The sequence below is a fragment of the Canis lupus genome, chromosome 12, assembly GCF_003254725.2.
Source record: "Canis lupus dingo isolate Sandy chromosome 12, ASM325472v2, whole genome shotgun sequence".
NCBI lineage: Eukaryota > Metazoa > Chordata > Mammalia > Carnivora > Canidae > Canis > Canis lupus.
Genome location: NC_064254.1, coordinates 22,000,707 through 22,025,861, shown reverse-complemented (window position 1 = coordinate 22,025,861; position 25,155 = coordinate 22,000,707). Strand labels below are relative to the sequence as shown.

The 25,155-nt window shown below is 33.7% G+C and overlaps 1 protein-coding gene across 1 annotated transcript in view; it reads right to left on the bottom strand.

Moving 5' to 3' along the window:
* The window catches only part of TINAG (tubulointerstitial nephritis antigen), a 92,381-nt gene that overhangs the window by 7,110 nt on the left and 60,116 nt on the right, over window positions 1–25,155 (bottom strand). The window contains exon 10 of the mRNA XM_025419071.2: window positions 9,311–9,356. Within this exon, the coding sequence (XP_025274856.1) occupies window positions 9,311–9,356 (46 nt within the window). The remainder of the gene's footprint in view (window positions 1–9,310; window positions 9,357–25,155) is intronic.

The following is a 25,155-nucleotide window of genomic DNA, read 5'->3' as shown; positions in this document are numbered from 1 at the left end:
GAGGCAGAAAAAAGCCTTTGACAAGTATTTCCATCCATTCTTGATAACAATCCTCAACAAAGTAGGGAGAGAGAGAACATACCTCAACATCACAAAGGCCATATATGAAAAACTTACAACTAATATCTTCAATGAGGAAAACAAGAGCTTTTCCTCTATAATCAGGAACACAACAGAGATGTCCACTCTGACCACTGTCACTTAGTATAGAACTGGAAGTCCTACTTTTAGTAATAAGACAACAAAAAGAAATAAATGACATCCAATCAGCAAGGAAGAAGTCAAACTTTCACTACTTGCAGATGACATGAATACCCAAAAGACTGCACCAAAAAATTGCTAGCATTGATGTTAATTTTTATTTAAATATTAGGTAGAATTTATCAGTAAAACCATCTGGTCCTATGCTTTTCTTTGTCGAGATATTTTTAATTATTGATACAACATTTTCACTCCTTATATATCTATTCAGATTTCCTATTTCTTTTTTTTTAAGATTTTGTTTACTTATTCATGAACAGAAAGAAAGGCAGAGACACAGGCAAAGAGAGAAGCAGGCTCTCTGTGGAGAGTCCAATGCAGGACTTGATCCCTGGCCTCTGGGATCATGCCCTGAGCTGAAGGCAGTAAGCCACTGATGTGTCCCAGATTTCCTATTTCTTAATAATTCAGTTTTGTTAGGTTGTATTCTTCCAAGAATTTATCCATTTTTTTCTAGGCTATCCAGTTTGTTGGGATATAGTTTTTCATAGAAGTCTATTATAATCCTTTGTATTCATTGTAATATCTCCTCTTACATTTCTGATTTTTACTTATTTCAGTCTTCTCTCCTTTTTCTTAGCCTAGGTAAGGGTTTGTCAATTCTGTCTGTCTTCAAACAAACAGTTATTAGTTTTGTTGATATTTCATATTGATTTTCTGGCCTTTTTTTTTTCATTTATTACTACTCTGATATATAGTTATAGTTATTTTCTTCCCTATACTAACTTCATGTTTAGTCTGTACTCCTTTTGCTAGTTGTTGAAGAATGTATAATTATTTGTGATCTCTCTTCTTTATTAATGTAGGCATTTAATCCTATAAAGATTCTTACAATTTCTTCTGCTGAATTCCATAGATTTTAATAGGTTGTTTTTTTCATTTTTATTTATTTCAAGATATTAGTTTCTCTTTTGAGTTCTTCTTTAATCCACTCTTTTTTCGGAAATGTGTTATATAATTTCCATACATCTGTGAATTTTCCAATTTTTTTCTTGTTATTGAATAGTAGTTCCATATAATTTGGTCAGAAATGATACTTGGCATGATTTCAATCTTAGATTTGCTAAAGCTTGTTTTGTTACTTAACATATGATCCACCCTAGAGAATGTTCTGTGGGGGCTTGAGAAGAATATGCTTAATGCTGTTCTTGGGTGGAATGTAAAGTATATGTCTGTTAGGTCTATTTGGTGTAATGTATAGTTAAAATCCAGGGTTTCCTTATTGAGTATCTTTCTGAGTAATCTGTCCATTGCTCATAGTGGAGTATTGAAATCTTCTACTGTTATTGGATTGTCTATTTCTCTTCAGATCTGTCAATATTTGCTTAATTGATTTGGGTCCTCCAATGTTGGGTGCACAGGTTATATCCTCGTGATTAATTGATCCCCTTTTCAGTATAAAGAACTTCTTTTCTCTTGTTACAATTTTTTACTTAAAGTCTGCTTCATCTGATAATGACTATAGATACCCCTGGTCTCTTTTGTTTTCTATTTGTATGGGATATCTTTCTCTATCCCTTCAGCCTATGTGTGCCCTTAAAACTGAAAAGAGTCTCATAGGCAGCTATAATTGGGTCCTGTTTTTTAATCCATTCAGTCACTCTACACCTTTCGATTAGAGAATTTAGTCATTTACATTTAAATTATTGATAAATAAAAACTTACTAATGCTATCTTATTATTTTCTGGTTGTTTTGTAGTTCCCTGTTTCTTTTTTATCTTTTGCTTTTTTTTATGGGTGATGATTGTCCAGAGTGGTATGTTTTAATTCCTTTCTCTTTAACTTTTGTGAATCTACTGTAGGTTTTTGCTTTGTGGTTACCATGACACCAACAGAAAACATCTTATATGTATAACAGTCTATTTTATATTGATAACAACTTAACTTTGAGCACATACAAAACTCTATGTTTTTACTCCATACATTATTTATGTATTTGATGTCATAATTTGCTTCTTTTTATATTGACCCTTTGCCTTATTAATCAGTCCTGACATCATAAAGGAGCACTTTCAAAACTGTGTCTAAAATTATGACTTCAATTTACGACTTCAAAGATGGAATGTCCTCAATTTAGCTGGAAGTAAGACAGTAACAAAGTGTGTGAGAGTTTTAGCAACAATGAGCTGTACTGAATTCCCATTTCTAAACTTTGTATTCAGTTCTGATATGTGTATATTCAAAGATGAGAGTCAAAAAAATAGTCACAACCTAAGATAACTGTCAAAAATAATAATATGATTTAAATTCTTATAACTATGATATGTAGCACTGTACCTATTCTTATATTCTTATAACTATGATATGTAGCACTGTACCTATTCTCATTTGGATGTCTTAAAATTATTACTACCCACATTTCATCATTAGATATTTGGTAAAATCAGAAGACTATGTGATGTTTTTATAAACAAATGCAAATTTATGTACTAATGAGATCTAGCCTTTCCATAAAAGGATCTAGGTTTCCATAAAAGGCAAGATTATAAATTATGAAGAATAGTACTTTGTAAATCAGCACTAATAAAAGGCACCTCAGAATATATATTTTGTTTATTAATCTTATTCTTCCTACTGTTATTTCTTCTATTCCCTCACCAATTGTTAGTTTTTCCTTCCAAATGCCTGAATTTAAAAATGTAATTTTAAAGGAATGGGTGAAAATGTAGGAAAGAAATTTTCCAAAGATTTAAATTTCTTTTTTTTTAAGATTTTTTTTTATTATTTATTTATTCATAGAGACAGAGAGAGAGAGAGAGAGAGACACAGGCAGAGGGAGAAGCAGGCATCATACAGAGAGCCTGACGTGGGACTTGATCCAGGGTCTCCAGGATCACACCCTGGGCTTCAGGCAGCGCTAAACCGCTGCGCCACCGGGGCTGCCCAAGATTTAAATTTCTAAAGATTTTTAAATCTTTTCTTTTGAGATATATAGTACAATCACATGTATAAAGTGTATTCATAAGAAGTGCAAAGTTTAGTGAGTTTATACACATGTTTATGAGGTTTATGCCTACCGAAACCTCCAGGAAGATCAAGATAAAAACTATTTTTAGAATGCCAGAAGGTCTACCATTTTCTCTCCCTGTCAATATCTACCTTCCTATCTACCATCAGTTCTTCCTGGAATTAATGTTTTTAATAACGCAATAATCCATCCTTTTATCCTATATATATATATATATATATATATATATATATATAACTAACTTGTTTTAAATTGCTGAGTATTTTTATTATATAACTATTCCACAATTTGTTTATCCATTCTCTTGTTGATAAACACAATGAACCTAAGTAATTGTACCATTTACACATTTAACAGAAGAAAGTTCCAGTTATTCCATATCCTTGCCCACACTTGGTAATTCCAATTCTTTTAATTTAAGACAATCTAGTAAATGTTGGATACCTTTTCATATGTTGGCTTGCCATTTGGATTTCCTCATTTGTGAACTAGGTGTACAAATTTGTTGTCCAGTATTGTTATTGAGCTATTGTTATTTATTTTTCTTTCTTCCTGTATATTTCTAAGAATTTTATATATTCTGCATGTGAGTCCTTGCCATATAGATAGATAGATAGATAGATAGATAGATAGATAGATAGATAGATGATAGATAGATGATAGATAGATGATAGATAGATGACCGTAGATAATCTCTCAGTTTATGTTTTACCTTTTCTATCTCATAATGCTGTCTTCTGATAGTTTTTATTTTAATGTAGTCTGGTAATTTTTCCATATAAAGTTTATTCATTTTGTATGCAGTTTAAGAAAGCTTTGCCTAATTGATATTACTAACATATTTGTCCAAGTTTTTTTCTAGAGGTTTTATTATTTTGCAATCACACCTAAGTCTATGTTCCACTTCAAATTAGTTTTTCACATAGTTTTTGAGTTAGGGGGCCAAGGTTCAGTGTTTTTCCACATGAATATAAAGTTGCTTTAGCTAAGGCATTGACAAACTATGGCTCATGGACAAATCTGGCCAGTAACGTTTTGGTACAGATCATGAGCTGAGTATTTAGTTTTATTTTGATTTTTTTCCTTAAAGAGTTGTGAAACAACTAAAATGGAATATGTGACAGAGACTTCTGTGATCCCCTCACCCCCCATATTTAAACCATTTACTACCTGGCCATTTACAGAAAAGACAAACCAACAAACTGCTAACTCCTGCTCTAGAATTGCTTATTGTAAAGATTCTCCCTTCTTACTTGAAATTCAGAGGTTTCTTTATGGTAAAACAAGTGACTACATCCTGTGCTTTAAATCCAGGTTATTTATTTTGTGATATCAACCTATTCCTCTAGCCTCTTGACTTACATATATTGTAAAATGATTACCACAATAATTTCAGTTAGCGTCCATCACCTGATACAGATGCAAGAAAGAGAAAAAAAAAGACAAAATTTTCCTAACAAGAATGCTCAGGATTTACTGTCTTAACAACTGTCATACATAACATACATCATTGTTCACTATAGTTATCAGACTGTTTATTACATCCTTAGAACTTATTTATCTTGTAACTGGAACTTTGTACCTTTGACCCCCTTTCTCCTATTCTTATTGCCCTCAACCCCTGCCTCTATTAATCACAAATCTTATCTCTTTTTCTATGAATTTGAGGTTTTACTGGTTTGCTTTAGTTACTACATATAGTGAGATTGTGTAGTATTTGTCTTTCTTTGTCTGACTTTATTTCCCAATGCCCTTGAGGTTCATCCATGTTGTGCAAATGGCAGGATTTCTTCCTTCTTTCTGGCTGAATAATATCCTATATCCTTTTAAATACAGTGGCTATTTTTAAATTTTTCACTTTATCTTTTATTTTTTTAACTTTTTTTAAGATTTATTTATTTATTCATTTAGAGAGAGGAGAGAGAGAGAGAGAGAGGCAGAGACACAGGCAGAGGGAGAAGCAGGCTCCATGCAGGGAGCCCACGCGGGACTCGATCTGGGGTCTCCAGGATCACGCCCTGGGCAGCAGGTGGCGCTAAACGGCTGCGCCACTGGAGCTGCCCTCACTTTATCTTTTATTTTCAACTATTTGATTATGAAATGCTTGGATGTGGTTTTCTTGACTTCTCCTTCATGAAGTTTATTGAGCTTTCTAAATCTTTGGGTTGATGTCCTTCAGTTTTGGAAAACTATTGGCCATCATGTTTTTAAAAATTGATTCTGGCTCAGTCTCTCTCTTAATCCTACTGAGAATACAATTAAATATATGTTAAACCATTTGATTTAGAACAATGTAAAAACAATCAATGGTGGTACTACCATTTGATTAGGTACTATCATTGATTGTATTTACATTTTTCTGAATTTGCTTTTGTTTTTTCATTATGTTTTTCTCTGTATACAAGTTGGATATATTTTATTGAATTTTATTTGAGACCACTAACTCTGTCTTCCAGTGGGACTCCTCCTGCAGATTCTTCAAGACTGCAGATTTCACTCTGCCTTTTCATCCCCCTCCTCAGCTACTCACACTATTCATACTCAATAAATATTCCATAAGAAGAGATAGCTGTGTGTTTCTGGTTCCTCTAAATCCAAATCCAGCTGGATTCTCTTTCTCCTAGAGGTCTCCCTCTCTCTCTGCATATTTCAAATGTAATCTTCAGCTTGTGCCCACACCTACCAAATGCTCACAGGACCGAAAAATCTTCTCCAGATTCAGCTTTCCCATTTCTTTAAAAATATGAGTTTGGGATCCCTGGGTGGCGCAGCGGTTTGGCGCCTGCCTTTGGCCCAGGGCGCGATCCTGGAGACCCGGGATCGAATCCCACATCGCGCTCCCGGTGCATGGAGCCTGCTTCTCCCTCTGCCTGTGTCTCTGCCTCTCTCTCTCTCTCTCTCTCTCTCTCTCTCTCTGTGTGTGACTATCATAAATAAATAAAAATTTTAAAAAAATATGAGTTTGGAGGGGTACCTGGGTGGCTCAGTGGTTGAGTGTCTGCCTTTGGCTCAGGTCATGATCCTGGAGTCCTGGGATTGAGTCTCATATCAGGCTCCCTGCTGAGAGAGTGCTTCTCTCTCTCTGCCTCTCTCTGCCTGTCTCTGCCTCTCTCTCTGTGTCTCTCATGAATAAATAAATAAAATCTTAAAAAATATATATGAGTTTTGAAAATTAATTCTGGTATTTTCAATTTATTTAGTGGAATATATGGCTTTTGTTATGTATTACATTTTATTTAGTAATGGAAGTTATTCTTTTTTATTACAATTTACAATATTGTAGGCCTACTTGTAAATATTTTAAAACATTCATATATAATTGTGGGGAAATAAAACTTCTCTGAACTTCTCAGTGCTCTTGCAAAAAACTAATCTCCTGACACACAAAAAGTGTATATGATAATAGAGATAGAGCATATTTGTTTTCCTTTCTGACAGAAATATTTTATCTTCACATTCAATAAGAATTAGATCTGTAGCCATTTGTCTAGTTAATTGATCGGATCCAAAAGGATAATAAAACTTCTCTTATCTCCCCAAGAGGGTCAAAGAGTCAGGGCCAGACAAGGTCCTAAATTAAGCCCATGGTGCCAGGAGTATTGGAACATTATCTCCTTTGGTATTTATATGTTAGAAAGGACGAAGTTCAGCGTTTGAAGACATTATCTGTGTCATTATCTGAAGGCATTATCTGGCCCTTGGAAAGACATATTTATATTACTAAGCATAAGGATAAGAACACAAGATCCTTTCCACCCCATCTTAATGGAATATTTGTTTTTCTCCTTGAAGGAGGTTTTTTGTCATATACATATATGACATAGATAAATACACACACATATATACATATACATAAAACAATGGAGAAAGTTGGTTGTTCTCTGTGCCTAATTTATGAGGTATCATAAGGTGCTACCTGTATGGAAAAAGATTGTTGCCTCTTATCACTGCAAGACTAAAGTGTGAGGACCCATGCGGTGACATCTGGCTCTTGATCTGGATGTGACCAACAGTTAAGTACTCTTCTTCTGACCCACGTCCTTAATTCAAGTGGGATAACATCAGACCCTCCATAATTCTTGGCAGTACAGTAGTACTATATATAAGGACTTCATATTTTAATTAAACCAAATATTAATTTTATGTAAAATGAAAACTATTTTAATGACTTGACTAATTTTTTCCTGAATGCACAGATTAATGTTATTCATTCACTCATTCGAAAGTATTGTGCATATTCCCAATATATGGCAGTCCTTCTGCTTTGTCCTTTGAATACTGTGACAATTAATGTAGATATGATACTGGCCCAAGATGAAGATACAGTTAACTAGAGAAAAAAAAAAAAAAAACGGCCAAAATGTGCAACTTAATAAAATATGATAATTTTTCATCTAATTCTTATTCTTACCGCTGACATTAAACAATTTATCTAAAAGAGTCATAGCAGAAATAAATCCTACCTGTATGCCCATGACATACAGTTTTCTCTGATATTTTTGACAAGTAGTAAGTTCAAAATTGATAGTAATTGCAACAAAATAATTTAAAAGGATAGTATGCATATATGTGTTGAATATATGAGAGTGAGTCAGTATATGTGTGGGTGTACATGTGTGTATAACATCCATGAGGCTTTAGGGTGGAAATAATGAAGTCAAAAGTGAGAGGGTCACAGAAAGTTTTCTTGTGCACTTTCATTCATATTCACTCCACAAATAGCTATGAGGCACTACATGTCAAAAACAGTTTAAGTTCAATACATTAATCAAAGACTTTGTTTTAAATAAAACTTTGTTTTGCCTCTAAATATTATATTATTATGATATTGAATAACTGTTTAAACTCATCTAGTAGAAATTCCATACAGAAACTTAACTGTAGGTACTCAAGCAACATATCCTCTTCCACAAATTATGAATTTTAACTATTGAGCATTAATGTTAAATTATTGGCTACTGCAAGGTTCATTCTAATGAAGATAATGATTTTAAGAGAGCTCAGTCTAAATACAAAGAAGCATCATTCTACTTAAAAGCAAAATATTTCCGTGTATCAACAAGATAGATACAAGGGGTGACCACGTACTTGGCTGATTGATTTTTGTGAGTGCCTCGTGAAGAAATCTAATTAACAAGAGTCACCCTTTTGAGTATCACTCCTAATATTTAATGTTTTATAAGTTTTAATATGCCTTCTACTACATATATTCAAATTCAGATTTCATAATGAATACATTACTTATTCATTTATTTCTGTGTTTTTGCAGAAATTAAAATTAAAATATACATAATATAAGGACCTGGAACAATTAGCCAAAGTTCATTGTAATTAACAATATTTGAAGTGCTATGTTCCAATCTTCTATAAATTGTTCTTTAACTTTCTCTAATTTTTTAGACTAGACATTGTTTCTTTCTCAGTGGAGAAACATATATATGCCATAATTAGCAAAATCAAAAATAAAACACTTTACCATGAGGAAATACATTCATATATTTACATATATGTTTATTATATATATCAATATGTGTAATTGATTATAACATTATAAAGTCATCATCCATAGTAAAAAAAAATGTAAAAAACACAAAATTGACATATGAGAGAAGTCTAACCATTAATATAGCTGATAACAAATGTTTTCCTATTGATTTTCACTTAAAAAAAAATACCAATTCTGGGGGACCTGGGTGGATTAGTGGCTGAGCATCTGCCTTTGGCTCCGGTCGTGATCCCAGGGTCCTGAGATCGAGTCCCGCATCTGGTTCCCCACAGGAAGCCTGTTTTCCCTCTGCCTGTGTCTCTGCCTCTCTCTCTGTGTTCTCATGAATAAATAAATAAAATATTTTTAAAAAATACCAGTTCTTTATTTATAATTTGAAATAAGAGGAAAGAGAAAAACTATTACTATAATATAAATGATCATAAAATTTTTCTGCTGAAGAAAATACTATTATTACAAACAATATTACAGTGACTTAGGATAGGACTAAATAACACAAACCAGTAAGTAGAGACCCAGATGATTCTAAAATACTCATTTCACGGTAGAAAGTCAATTGGAAAGACTTACATACCCAGAATTTTTCTTTCTGTCCTTGTGCTCCTTTCAGTGTACCCCATCTACAAATAATAATAAAAAATACTGGCATGATTAAAAATGTTTGATTTGCCTCTTGATAAAATATAAATTACTGTCAGATTTTGATCTTTTTTATTTTCCTTATGGCTTCAACCTGGTTTACTATGGAATTGTCATCAAGGCCTTACAAAAATGTGCTTGTGCAGTTTTCTTTTTGACCATAACATTATTTACTTGCTCAGAATATACTTATTTATGCCCAAATGGCTTAAAACAAAATTCATTTATTGAAGAAAATAAATTCTAGGACAACTAGGGTATGGAGGTTTTGAAGTATTTAAAGATGCCTCCCTTCTTTATATGTATCCCTCTGAAACTCTACCCTAAGTGGCATAAACTAAAAGTCTCAGTATAAGACTATACTGATAACCATAGTATAAATATAGATAACTATTGTAGATAAAAGAATTTATGTGAAAATATGTATATGTGTATATTATTTCATAAAATGGCTATGTGCCTAATATGGGATTTCAATTTACACATGTATATATGGAAATCAAATCTTTTACTCCTAGAACTGGTCCACTTTCAATGTAGCATGTAACAATCCATAAAGTATCCAAACTTGTAATAGCTCACATTTACTCTTGCACTAAATCTAATAAGGGAGATGTTAGTAAACATGTTCTACTTATTAATAGAATAACAGGACTTGTCTAAGAACATAGAATGGGAGATGTTGAATCTGGACTCCAAATCCTATGTTTTTCTTCATCTTATATTTCTCTCTTATAAATATCCAGTCCTCAACTGCAGTGTGTTCTGAACAGCAACAGTTTTATGTGGAGAAAGCCTATGATGTACTACCACTTTTGTGTGATGTGATGGACTATGAGAATACAATACTGCCCACATAGTGCCCCACAAATCCATCCCAACAATCTCAAATCTCAACATCAGAACTTCGTAGAGCAAATCCCCATATCCCTTTGTATAATAAACATTCCTGGGGGGGGAAAAACATTCCTGGAAGAAATACAAATTTATTAAAATATTTTAAATATGTCCATTTGCTAGAAAGTTGTTCTTAGTAGGGGACAGAATAAAATGATGGTACCATAGCACAGAAGTATTGTCTAAAGAAGGCAGGTTTACAGTAAAGATCTTGGGGGGCATTCAAGAAAATACATTAATGCATATAGATCTTTGAGCACAAAAGAGAGGGAAGAAAAAATGATGTGGAAGATGGGATAACACTGATAAAACTTTCTCTTTTTCCCAGAATTGACTAAGGAGTCATGGTTCCCATCTGTCTCGGTTTTCTGCTACACATAGGAATAGTAGACTGGAATACTTTAAGGTTTCAGATATGCTGGACAGTTTAATCTGTAAGTTCAAGATGGTGTGATTTTGAAAACCACTATGCAGTTTTATAATTATATTTACATCCTTGTAACTTTTCTACCAAAAGCTATTATCACCGTGGAAAAAAAATTACCACTCACAATAAGTGCCCCCAAATCTCCAAAGGTTATTATGCGCTTCAAGCAGTAGGTCATATCTGAAACTGCATTGCTCATTTTCTACTCATTTATCATAACTATCATAACAATTTCAAACAGTCTTTACCTCAATCAAACTCCATTCAGGTGGTCTGGCTACTAGTTACTTTAGCTATTTACATAAAATACAAGAGTAAATCAGAAATATCTAAGGAACCAGTTCAACTCCAAAATAAAACAGGCAGGAGAGGAATCCCATATCTGAGATTTCACCAAATACATGAGAAGTTCAGGGCAGTTTTGCTTGATGCACTAATGAGCCTCCTAAGAAAGAAAGCCTAATCAAAAAAGAGGTATCCAGACAGGATAAGCTTGATCTAGTAACTAAGTTGCAATCAAAAGGGAGGAGGAGTAACTGAGACAATAATTCTCTGTTGCTCACATCTATCCACACTGGACTCAGCTAAGTTTCAAGCTGGGAAAGGGTCAGACTTGTCATAAAAACTGACTATTTCACTAAAAACTATATAGTATATAAAACCCCACGAATGACACCCAAATAGAAGATGATACCAAAAATAGATAAAAGTTCCTTTCCCCTTTGTAAGATCTAACTTCTTGGGTTCCAATGCATCAAAGATGCTGCATGGGAAGAAAAAGGAGTATTCAACAGAGAGAACAGAAAATACATGCAAGAAAAATATACCAGGATCTGAATATTGCATTTAGTATTAAGTCCTTTTCAGATAACCCTAGGCATTCTCAGAAATACTAAGACACCGTTTGAAGATACACAGTTGCATATGGGGTTCAGATTTAGCAAAATAAAAACTACACGTAATTCCATTACCAACAGATAAGAAACTAAATTTAAGGAAGCAGAATATTTTTTTCACAAAGGTGAAGAGACTTCAGAATGTAGTCATTTGTCTTATTCCACTATTACCAGTTAAATTAAAAGTGAAATAAACTAATTTGGAGACATATAAGAAATACAAACTATTATTTTTACCACTGTTCAATAGCCTATTTTTTCATATGTCCTATACATTTTGTTAAGATTATCTAAATAATATTTTCAATATAATATATAATAGATATATTAGACATATATATAATAACAATAATTCTTATTTTGTAAGTCTATTAACTTTTTGGAGTTGCTATAAGTTCCAGGAAACACGACTGTTCATTATAACTTAAAGTTGCCTTCATTAAAAGACATTTCTAACCCAGAGAAAATGCCAGTATTCAGATTATTACAGATATTCTCAAAATAGACAGAAAAACAAATCAAGTTTTCAAAATAGAGGTGAGAGTAGAAGAAGAAAGGAAGGCCACTGAGGTTGATAGTCTTAGAGACTAGGATGCTTGTGAAAGAAAATTATAAACAAAGGATACTAACTTTGCTTAAAAAAATTCAGATAAAAAGAATATTACACCTCACCATGGAAGCTATTGTGCAGTTCCCTATGTTACAGCCTCTATGTCAGATGACAGCTAAGGTCCATCTATCACAGGATCTAACATTTATACAGCAAATTTCAGTTATCTTTTCTCACCTGTATCATTTTTAGACAGTTTCTAAGAGGGTAATCAGCACATAGAGTCATGATGGAGTATTGAAAAGAAATATAACTGTGGGTTGTTTTTTAAATATCCAATGCTTTCTGAAATACTGGGAAAAATCACTTTGCCCTAAGTGATTTCCCACTGGTATCATGGCAAATTCACATAACTAAAACCTTTATCCAAACAAAAACAAAGGTTAACTGGTACAAAACAAGAAGGCTATTTATATTGCTCATTTATAGGCAAGAGTTCCTCTTTTCTTGAACTATGAAGGGCATTTTCATATATATATGAATACAAGAAAGATGAATAATATATATTCAGGAATATATATAGATACCTGAATCGTGGTACTGGACTTTGACTTGTCCTTATACCAATAGGCTGAATATTCTAGAAACAGGTATATATTTTTACAAATGTCCTCTTGTAAGTCAATGGCTGTCTTTGGGGACATAAGGATCTTTATTACATTCATATATACTCTAAACACAACTATCTACATTCCTCTTTCCCTCATTTATACATCTTAATTTTAAGGACTAGTCATAAACATTTTTTCGATAGACCAGGACCATAACCATACTCTGTTGAGATTGTTTCCTTAACTCTGCTAATTTGAAATAAGTTATACAATCGGGTCACAAGTTTGAAAAATCTTGATAGTGGCTTTTCTCACTTCAAGAAATTCTACATGTGAACTATACTGTTCTTTTGAGTTTTTTGTACTTACTTCATTAAGTTAAATTGTTTCAATTATTTAAGACCCAGTAATACTTCTTTTCTCTCAAAATTCAGTGACACGCAGGAAAATGCTTGTATTGAAAAAATCTGGGAGGGTAGCCCGGGTGGCTCAGCGGTTTAGCGCTGCCTTTGGCCCAGGGCATGATCCTGGAGACCCAGGATCCAGTCCCATGTCGGGCTCCCTGCATGAAGCCTGCTTCTCCCTCTGCCTGTGTCTCTGCCTCCCACCCCCCTCTCTCTCTCTGTCTCTCATGAATAAATAAATAAAATCTTAAAAAAGAGAAAGAAAAAGAAAAAATCTGGGCAGCTATCATATCACATTCCCTGGGGATGCCTGAGAGCTGACAGTTCCATAGTCTGAGTCTAGGGAATCTCCCATTTCAAGCTTGTGATCCTTTAAGCTCTTCCTTCTGTATTGGTTTTATTTGCCCACTTTTAGGTAGTTCTGGAAAAACTATTCTTCTGCATAATATCAAGAGTATTTCTGGAGAGACTATAAATTCTGAAGAATAAAGCATTAAAACCCATTAAAGGATGATGTAAGATTTTATATTAAGATTTTGTATTGCTAAGGTTACAAATATCTTTATGCATGTTCTCTTTAAAAAGGATACTGTTTTCAGATAACTGTTCTAATCAATACTAGAATTCTGAAAAGCATAGTTTAAGCTATGTCTAGATATCAAGATTATTGGAAATGAGTAATTACTTTGCATAGGATTTTTTTTTAATTTTATTTATTTATTCCTGAGACACAGAGAGAGGCAGAAACATAAGCAAAGGGAGAAGCAAGATCCATGCAGAGAGCCCAATGCGGGACTCCATCCCCAGACTCCAGGATCACGCCCTGGGCCAAACGCAGGCGCCAAACCGCTGAGCCACCCAGGTGCCCCATACATAGGATTTTAAATCATAGTGTCACTCTTGTTGTTTCTCCTTGGTTTCAGTTTATTTTGTCCTTGAGGAGCATATATTCAGTGGTGGTCACATTAAATATGGCAAATAAGAGAGAACTGGAGATATGACTTTCTTAAGGTAATATTTATATTCCCATAAATATCTCCTTCAAAAAAAAAAAGCAGAGAATCTCTGTGTACTTCATCAACTTATTTCTGCCTTTATTCAGAAAACTGTTGTTTAGTATAAAGAAGATATATTTTTTGCCCTCAAGAAGCTGACAGTCTAATGAGTTATTAAATTGTTTTTTAATTATTTAAGATCCATTAATACTTGTTTTCTCTCAAAATTTAGTGTTACCTGGGAAAATGCTGGTATTGAAAAATCTGGACAGCCATTGTACCACATTCCCTGAGGCTGCCTGAGAACTGACAGTTCCCTATAGTGAGTGAGAAATATAACTAATGGGAGTGAAATGAAAAATGAACAAGTATAAAAATAATTTGAATCCCCCAAAATAATTTGAATCCCTAATTGCTACCTTCGTAAAAGCATGTTTTAAAATTTTCTATGGCTCAGAGACAAAGAAATTACTGTCTACTGAGGGCAAAGATGACTTCCTTCACAGAACTGAGTAGAAATTCTTCAGGTACAAATGAAGTGTAAGTACAATAACTAAGCACAAATTCGTAAGAGAGCCAATAAAACTTTATCTTAGCCTAGTCAAAGAGGAGCTCTTGGTCCTCTGAGGCTGGAGAACAGTGAAAAAAACAGCAGGAAATCAAGTTTGAAAAGCATATTTGGCTCAAGCCAAAAAGAGCATCCATAGCCACTAGCCTTGGCACTTACAAAGTTGATGGTAAAGAGTCATTCAAATATGGCAATGATGTGATCTAGATAGTCTTTCAGAGAGATAACTCTGATGCTGGGGTGGGGGAGAGATTCCAGGGGAAGGAAATTGAAAGCATAAGGTGAATGTTGGTCCTTAAAGCAAGAAATAATGAAATTCTGAAAAATAATCTAAGATCCATAAATGAAATCTTGTTTATTCTTTTAACACTTTTATTCCAGTACCTAGAATAGTCACTAAGACATTCATAGTCAACCCTAAATATATATTTGTTGAGAAGTGAATTGAAATACACTGGCAGTAAGTGAACTGAATAAACAGGAGGACACAGATTTGAGAGCTATTTTGGAGGTAAACTTAATGGAGAGTATTATGTTAAGCAAAGTCAGTCAGTCAGAGAAAGACAAATACCATATGATTTTACTCATGTGTAGAATTTAAGAAACAAAACAAATGATCAAAGGGGGAAAAAGAGAGGGAAACCAAAAAACACTCTTAACTATGAAGAACAAACTAATGGTCACCAGAGGGGAGGAGGGTGAGGGAATGGGTGAAACAGGGGGATGAAGGACTGTACTTGTTGCTGATGAGCACCAGATGATCTATGGAAGTGCTGAATCATTAAATTGTACACCTGAAACTAATATTACACTGTATGTTAACTAACTGGAATTTAAATAAAAACTTTTTAACAAGTGATGGAATTTGTTGGCCAAATGGAAAGGGAGAAGAAAGAGTGAAGGTTAACCCTAGGATTTTAAGGATGAACGAATAGGAGCCCCCAAAGTGGTGTTACTTAGAGTGCACTTAATATTACACAGAGATATGCTCCCCAAAATCAGGTTGATGTGTCATTGCCTGAGACTGTAATTACAGAGTGGCTTCATCTGCTTTTGAGTTCTCCCTACTGATAATGGTTCTGCATATTAGCCTTTAAATTCAATACTTTTTAGGGTTTTTGACAGGTAAAATACTGTAAGAACCAAAGAAAACTGATTATTAAGAGAAATTGTAAAAGAGTTTTTCTGTAGATTGAGGGATTCCTCTGTGATGAGAATAATTATTTCCTAACTCAGATGTCAAGATCACATTTGCTTAAGAATCAAGTTCTTTAAAACAGATTCATCTAAGAACCTGGAGTTACAAGGAGAAAAAAAAAAGTTTTATATTATATTGATGGTAGGTGTAATATACTGTAGCAGAATCATCTAGACCACAACGATTCAATGTATCTGACAATTTACTACTTCTGGGATCCCAGTGTGTGCCCAATAGACTAACAATAGGAATTCAAACACATGTTTTCTGAGCAGACAGATTTGGTATTAGTGAATATAGATCCACACAGATAAAAAATAAAGTTTCTCAACAGTGGGCATGTAAAGAAATCTTATGCAGTACAGCTACTAGAACAGGAAATTTAGGAGGAAAGGAGAGAACAAATATATAAGAGAGCCTGATATGGAACTCCAACCCTTCTTATTAAGGAAATTAAAGTCAGATAGGATACAAGTATAAAGGAACCACCAGATGAGCCTCAAGCCAATAACAATGATATGACTACTCTGGATATAGGATTTTGCTTTTAAAAGTGAGATTACAGATAGAGAGGCTCTCAGCTCCCTTCACACAAAGATTTGAAAGATTAGTGCAGCAAGAATGAGGCAAAGATAAGCAGGCTTTTGTTGCCTTATGAATGTTCTCTCAGAGACACTCAGAAACTTCATTGAAAAAATGCTCAGCCCAGGCCTAGTGAGTATGGCAGGGCTGAATAGGATAGAGAGCTGTAGAAGGTGCTAATTAATGCTAGACCAAAGATGAAAGAAAATAGACTGCAGGGGAAAGCAAAATAAAATGAGGGCATTCCCCATCTTCCTTCATTTCCTACTGAAGCAAAATGTAAATCAAGCCAGGGTTTATCCAATCTAAGATCAGGCACTTTGATTGCTACGTTCTGTCTTGGGACTATCAATTTTGTCATACTTTGGAGAAGTAATGGAGATCTGTGAAAGATCAATTTTTAGTATGAAAATATCAGAGACAACTGTATGCTCCTAATATTAATTAATCATCCAATCAACACTACTTACTGAGTTGCTTATATATTGCTTATCCTATACTATCCTACTATTTCAGGAAGCAAAAATATTGTAAGCATAATGCCACAAGTAATTTGACCTATAAAAATGAGTAGGGAAGAAAATGATAACAAAGTTGTGCACAAGTACATTCTGGTCAGAATGTTTCTGCTGTAGAACAGAGAAGGAACCTTCTGCATTTGTTGTATTAATGGAATATATGTTGAGATGTTCACAATCATGTGACATGTACTTGGGAGAAGGAGTACAAGGATCAAAAGTTTCCATCATCACCAATGACAAGTAACTAGGGTGGTATCTTACGAAGACATACTGTGAGGAAAGACTGTAGTCCTTTGACATTAGGAGTAGAAATTACTTATCTTCTCATAAAATCTCAGCACTCGAAGGAGCCTCAGAAATTACAGTATACTCCAGGTTATGGCTTACAGGCTAAATCTGGCCCACTGTCAGTTTTCACAAATCAAGTTTTATGGAAAAAATAAAACTTATTTATTTAAATATTATCTCAGTCAGCTAATGGCAGAGCTGACTTGTCAAGACCATGTGGCACAAAGACTTAATCTGACTCCATTCCAATTCCTGTGCTTCATAGATAAAGCAACTAAGGCCCAAAGAGGTTAAGTAACGCTTCAAAATCACATGGTAAGTGGCTAAACTGGTATTCACATCTAAGGCACAATTAATAGCACAAGAAATGAAAAGTAGGACTACCAGAAAACAGAACTGTGTGGAATCATTTATGGTTGAGATAATGGAAGGCATTACAGGCCTTGAGTAATTTGTAGAAGCTGTCTAGAAGAAATGAGGGCATACCTGAAGGAAGGATATTCAATGCCAAGAATTACTCTGTGTGCAGTCATAGGGAAACCAAGAAAGTTTTAGGAGGAGGATTGTAGACAGCCATAAAAAGATAGAGCTGGTGATGGTGAGCAAAGACTGAAATGAAAAAGAAGGGGGGTGGAGGCAGGAAGAACAGTTTGGTCATTAATTCCAACCAAGGGTACATTAATCACACCCAACCATCTCACTTATATCCAGAAATTTAATGAATACAATCATTACAATGATGGGGATGTAAAAGAATATTTAATGTATTTATTTATCAAAATAAATCAAAGTTATCACTTAATATCACAAGTAGTACTCATTCATCACCTGCAAACTTTATATTTCTGCAACCTTTTTCCTTTTTATTGTAATATAGACTTGGCCTGACTTTCTCTTTAGTCTTAATAAAGTAGTTAGTAATGTCCTCCAAGTTTCTGCTCAGAGAAGACATCGTAAATTGCCATAGCAGCACATGCCTTTTAACAAAATCTCCCACTTCATTCATTCATCAGAATATCGTATTCTTGGAGCACGGGATAGAATTCTGATTCTAGATTCTGGAAAGGTAAGCTTATAACATATGCCTTCTAAAAATGTACAGTGAGAACCGTGAAAGCACTCTCTTTAAAAAACAAAACAAAGCAAAACAAAACAAAACAAAAAAACAGCCAATTCATACTCCAGCTGAAAGAAAGAAGTCAGAAGCTGCTATACTTTCTACTCCTGACGTCCCCTCCCCCCACCACAGCTTTGGAAATTCACAAACATTTACTTTACCTCCATGTAAATTCTATCATATTTGGAATTTTGAAGGCAACACCTATCACAGAAGGCATTAGTTAATAGAAAAAGATCACAAAAAAATAATTTAAGCTAAATTTAGATCGCACTCTACCAGGATCTAATGAAATCCCATCATCACACGGGCCTCCCAAATCTGAACAATCTGCAGACATTAACACTCATTCAACAAGAAGGTAAAGTGTACTTTCCCAATTGCTTAAAGCCTTTCTCAGCCTTGGCATAACCCATTGCTCCTGTTCTTTATGAATTTCAGAAATCGTCTATAATCATCTTTCTCAACTGAAACATTTGTTCATGTACCACATCTTTCCCTGATGTTTACCAACTAGGAAATTGTTATTTCCAACCATGCTGATTTTACACAATCCAGTACAGCTTCCTTGGTACCAGTAGAATCATAGTATTCAAGGCTATGAAACTTTTAGTACATTTACCGAAGAAATTATTCATTTTCTCTTACAGTCACATTTCTCTTTCCTGTCACATTGTTATTCATCTACTTGTGTTTCCAGAGTAAGTGGGATCAAAAAAAATTTTTAATAATAATAAATTGCAATAATACATATAAAGTTGTATATCATAGGTAAGTACTCATTGATGCCATCAGTTCCAAATTATAGTTTCTACAAATAATTCTGAAAATAGGTTCAGAGGAATGAAGAAAAGTTAAGGGAAGTATGAACTTTTAAAAATCAAATGAAGTGCAAAGGGAATAGCCTACTAGGTGGAAGGCACACTGTCTCATTTAATCCTCACAATGAGACCGTGAGCATTAAATTATTATCCAATATAGTAGATGAGAGAAATGGAGATAGATTAAATAACTTGCCTAAGATCACCCAAGGAAAGGGGTCAAACTAGCATTTGAACCTAAACTTGACTCGAAAACCCAGTTCTTTATACCCTACAGCATTGCCTCCATAACCTATTCTGAGGCAATAAAGACCTTAGAGACCTTTATGAGTGTGTGTGTTGGCTGTGTATGTGCGTGTATGTATGTACACCTATACACTGTTTTATAAGTCACATTCTTATGAATGTCAAGAGAGCTTTCTAAGAAGTCTTTTTAAAACGATGCTTCTACAATGCCTGCTTCTAAATAAAAATGAAGCTTTTGGGGGGCTATTGTTTTGTTTTGTAAAAGGTCAGTGTGTAGTAACAGCCGTTATAGAGTAGAATGGACCTAGTCAGTGTTTGAGATGATGAATCAATGAGACACCAATGTCAAACAGGAGAAAACAAATGGAGCACGAACTGTTCTGTCAATTTGATTCAGTGCTGACAGACAAAGGCAACATGATTCAATCAACTCTGAAAATAGAAGAAAAATAAGACTCATTTATCAGTTGTACTGTCACCAGGTCCCTCTCCACTGCCACTCTTCTGTTACTGAGTTCAACTCAAAGAATCTCAAGAATCTGCAGAATTTCCCAGTGGCTTTCTTGAATGATTGATTGATAGCTTTCTATGCCTGCATCAAATTAGTAGGTCTGATTTTATTTTACTTATTTAAGATCTTCACATTATTAATCTCATCATCCTCAGCATCTAGCCAGGTGTTTAGTAAATAATCATTGCACAATAAAATTTCTTTAAATTTTCAGTTGAGAATCAATGTGGGGAGGGATCTACCTGAACTAAATAATAGCACTGTTTTACAAAGAAGTTAAAATATTTTGGGAAGTCATTCAATTTTAACAGCCAAAGGACTCTTTTAGCCTTTATATAGTCTTAATTAATTAGGTTCGCTTTCATCAAGTTTAATACACACACAATAGAAAAAATATGTGAATGCTGAGTAAACTCACATAGGAGAAGTCAAATCTGGCAGGACTTAAGATGGATATAAAAATATTGTGGTGTAATTTGCACCTACAATTATAACCACAGATACATATGCAAAGCTTTAGCAAGAAAAACCAACTGCTATTTATGCTTTCTTTTTCTGAAGACTTTGATGGCACCAAGGCCAAAGAGCATTTTTCAGTAACTGTTTTCTGAGACCTCTCAGCAACATTTCACACTACTAACTGTTCTTGCCTCCTTGGCACACATTCTCCTCCAGGTCTGTGTGATACCCTACCCTGGTTCTCCCTCTTTGATCTTAGTCTTCTTTACTAGCCTCTTCTTCTCCATTTGACGTTTAAATATTGGGGTTCTTCAGGTTTGAGTCTGGAACTTTCCTTTCCATTCTGATGGCTTCAGCTGTCATCTAAATGTTGATCATTTTCAATAGTTTCTCTTTGGGCTTATAAAAGCTTATAGTGCATTCATGATACCTACCCCTCCAATCACACCTTCCAACAAATTACCGAGTCTTGTCAATTGTACCAAAAAGATAGACCTCACACTCATTTACTCATATTTAGAACTAGCAACCTAGTCAAAGCTACCATCAGTTTCCTGATCAGAGCTTTTGACATTAATTTCCTAAATGTTCTTTCTGTGCCACCTTCAACCCCATAATTTCATTATCTGACATCACATAGAGGGACCTTTTTAAAAAATGCAAATTATGTAATTTTTTCTGTTGAAAACCCTTGGAAATAACTTCCCTAAGCTTGGGACGAGATTCAAAACTCTAATCATAAATAACAAGGCACTACAAGCTTTGTCTTATATCTACTTTATCTCTTGTCTTTTGACCACATTGTCTATGAAATTAATTTGCATTCTCAGGGTAACAAGATAAATAAAATATAAGCATCATAAACAAATTGAAAGGAAAGCAGGTAAGGCAAGGAAACTACAGTTTCAATAGTAGATTTAACACATGAGTCTAAGGTTATTGTGAATCAGAATTAATTCTTTGGGAAACTAAAAGAAAGATATAAAGGGCTCATTTGATAAAACTGCACACAATACTCCATGGAATTCTGAAATGAGGCAACAGAAGTTCAGCGAATTATGTTGTCTTCCTCAGAAGTATTTTATGATAGCTTTTCTGGTATTTATTATGCTCTTTACTTCATATAAATTTGATAGTGGAGGACTGTATTTTTATAAATTAATATCTTGTTCTGTTAATTAAAAATGTTGTTGACTTTGATTTCATGCTTTCTGAAATTGGGTAACTTTTACTTTATTGTCTTTTTCTTCACACTTGGACAATTCAACATTGTGCATAATTTTAATATTTCCACATAATAACTTTTTAAAAAATAGCACAGACATACTTATGTATAGTATTATACAAGGAGCTATAAACATTAATATAATCCAGTATTTTTGAGCCAAAATATCAGAATCTTATTAAAATGCTTTTTTAGTTATGCACCTTTTGAGAATATTTTTAAGTGCATCATGAGCAGGATTATGGCATCGAGTTCATGTATGTGAAGCATTTAGAACAGTGCCAACAATTTAAACACTACACAAAGGAGTTAGCAGTAACTGTTACTACTTTGTCAGCACATTGTTATTATAACCAACTCACCAAATTTGATGAGTTAATTTTCTGGAAAAATATCTATTCAATCAAAGAGTTGAAAGCCAAATAAATAAATGAAAATAAGTTATGCTAGTAAAGATATAAAATAATTATTACCCCAAAAATAGCTTTAGAGTCAGATAGTTTAATGTAAGTTTAAGGAAAAGTTACATTATATATACCTCCAGAAATTTGAAAATTACCCATTTTATGAGACTATCATATTGTTACCAAAATCTGAAAAGGCAAAACATAAAACAAACTATATTCTAGTTTTCTTGATAAGTTAAATCATAAAGCTTGAAATAAATTGCTAACAAATTACACACATTGGTGTGTATATAGCCTATGAGCCTTCAAAACATACTAAATTCTAGAAGTATAACTATTAAGTATAGAAATTCACTGATAGAATATAACACTAGATCTATTGAAAAACATTCACTCATCTTAACATATATTAAAAATTTCTATTACATTTTTAAAACTCACTATGATCAAAACTCTTTATTTTTTTAAGTAATCTCTTCACCCAACATGGGGCTTAAACTCAAGATCCTGAGATCAAGAGTTACCTCCTCTACCAGCCAAGCCAGCCAGGCCTCCCTGACTAATACTTTTTAAAAACAGATAGAAAGATACTTCCTTTTATTTTTTAAATTTTCTTGTAATGATTTTATTTATTTATTCATGAGAGACACAGAAAGAGAGGCAGAGACACAGGCAGAGGGAGAAGCAAGCTCCATGCAGGGAGCCCGACGTGGGGACTCGATCCTGGGTCCCCAGGATCACTCCCTGACTTTTAAAAAAGACAATTGATATTCAGTCAAGAACCAGCACATAGTTAAAGATTAAACCTCAGAGGAATTAAGTTTAAAGGAAGAAAATTATGGTGAGGCATCTTTCCAAGCTAGAGAGTTCTTGAAGCCCTAGACAATTTAACATACATAAAATAAGTTTTGTTTTTCTCTGGAGTTATTTTGATGTGTACAATAGAATATTTTCTGTACCTATCAATGCACCACAGCTAATTTCCTTTTCAAAATTCACCAATTTCCTCTATTACCTAATGTCATCTTTTTCACACAAAAATTAAGGTTTTTAAAAAACTTTGTTCAAAATATTTATTTTTTTTATTTTTATTTATTTATGATAGTCACAGAGAGAGAGAGAGAGAGAGAGAGAGAGAGAGAGAGAGGCAGAGACACAGGCAGAGGGAGAAGCAGGCTCCATGCACCGGGAGCCCGATGTGGGACTCGATCCCGGGTCTCCAGGATCGCGCTCTGGGCCAAAGGCAGGCGCCAAACCGCTGCGCCACCCAGGGATCCCCTGTTCAAAATATTTAAATCCATATTCTGTCCAGGTTTCCTCCAAGAAAATCAAGGAACAGTATTTAATTAGATATCTTTGCTAGCAACCCAAGAAACTTCCAATTATACTTTGAACACATAAAAGATATTTTATTTTGCCTAACTTTCCCTAAACTCTGTACTAAATAGGGTTTTGTTCCACTTTTATATGTCTTCGGAAGTGTCAGCAAAGAACCCAAATGGTGCCACTGAGCTAATATTTTCATCTAAATTCATCTAAATTTTGGAAAATATCAAATTACAGAATGTAATTCTGCATTCCATTCCCCAGCAAAATTCATTCTGAAATCAATTACCAAATAACAATTGTGGCTTTGCTTGAGAAATCTTGAAATAAAATTGCACAATGTTGTAACTATCTAATAATGCATACATTTAAAATTTTTGAAAAGTATTAGAAAAGAAATATTGAGTCAGTTTTTAAGAATTTTTAAATGATACCACTTGTTTATTATATACATGATGGTTTCATTTTCCACATAATCAGTTCAAATTTCTCAAATCAGAAGTTCAGCTTTCATTCACAAGGAAGAAATCTTAATAAAATAATTTGAGAATGTCACTTAAAAAGTTTAACCTATTTGAAAATGTTATAGATACAAAGTTTAGCATATTTTAAAAAGTCATTACTATGTATCTAATTACAAATATAGCCCCATTGATTCCCACTTTTAATATATTAACTAACCGTAGTCAATAGCAAGAACATTTATTAAATGCTTTCATATGTCAAGCATACAAACCGTGTCTACATCTCATTTATCCCTCACAAACACCCGTTTATCCTCAGCTTACAAAAGGCTAAATATAGCTAAACAAATGGCAGCCATATGATTTAGATGTGCCAGACTTCAACACACATACCTTTTACGTTGGGTTGTGTCCCAGTGGTTTATCAAACAAGATTAGTATTGAAGTGGCTTGAACTGAGCATTTGTTCTGAAGCTAACCAGCATGTTATCTCTGGAAAATCTATATCACGATGTCTTCTTTTACATTAGGTTATTTGGTATATAAAATCCATGGTCTTTTACAGATCTTAGATGGATAAAATATTTTAAGTTTAAAAATTAGTAAACTCTTTAGTTTAAGCAAATTGCCAGTTTAATATTTCTTTTGTTTTTAATCTTATTTACCATTGAAATATTTGAACTTGGTAACACAAGTGAAATAAAATAACAGCTTAGCAGCTAGTTAGTTTCATTTTTTGGAAGTTACATTTAAGAAAGATATAAAGATCTCAGAGGGCAGAGGGAAAAAAGTATTACAAAAACAAAATTCTTGAAGAATAGCATTTCTCAAAGAAAACTAAATGCAGCGTTCTTAATAATAGTCTTTAAAACGTAAAATATATATACAAGCTATTTTCTTTATAAATAAAACAAGTTCTAATTTAAGTTGCTCTGACTTTTTTTAAAATCTGATTGGGAAAGATAAACAGGAAAAATAACTGGATAAATATTGAAAAAATGAGAGCAATGAACAATGCAAATACCATCTGGCATTAAAATAAAGTGGGAGAAGTTGAATAATAGTATTTTGAACAGGACAATCCAGAATCAAACCTTATTAAATTTATGTAAGAATTTAATAAGCAATAAAATTACATTATAAAGAGTAAGGAAGAAGTAGGTTATTCACTTTATGGCCTTGATGCTTTTAGCTCAGAGCTTGGAGAAAAAATTCTATCATCACCACACATTATTTACCCAAATATCTTCCAGGTACATTTTTACTT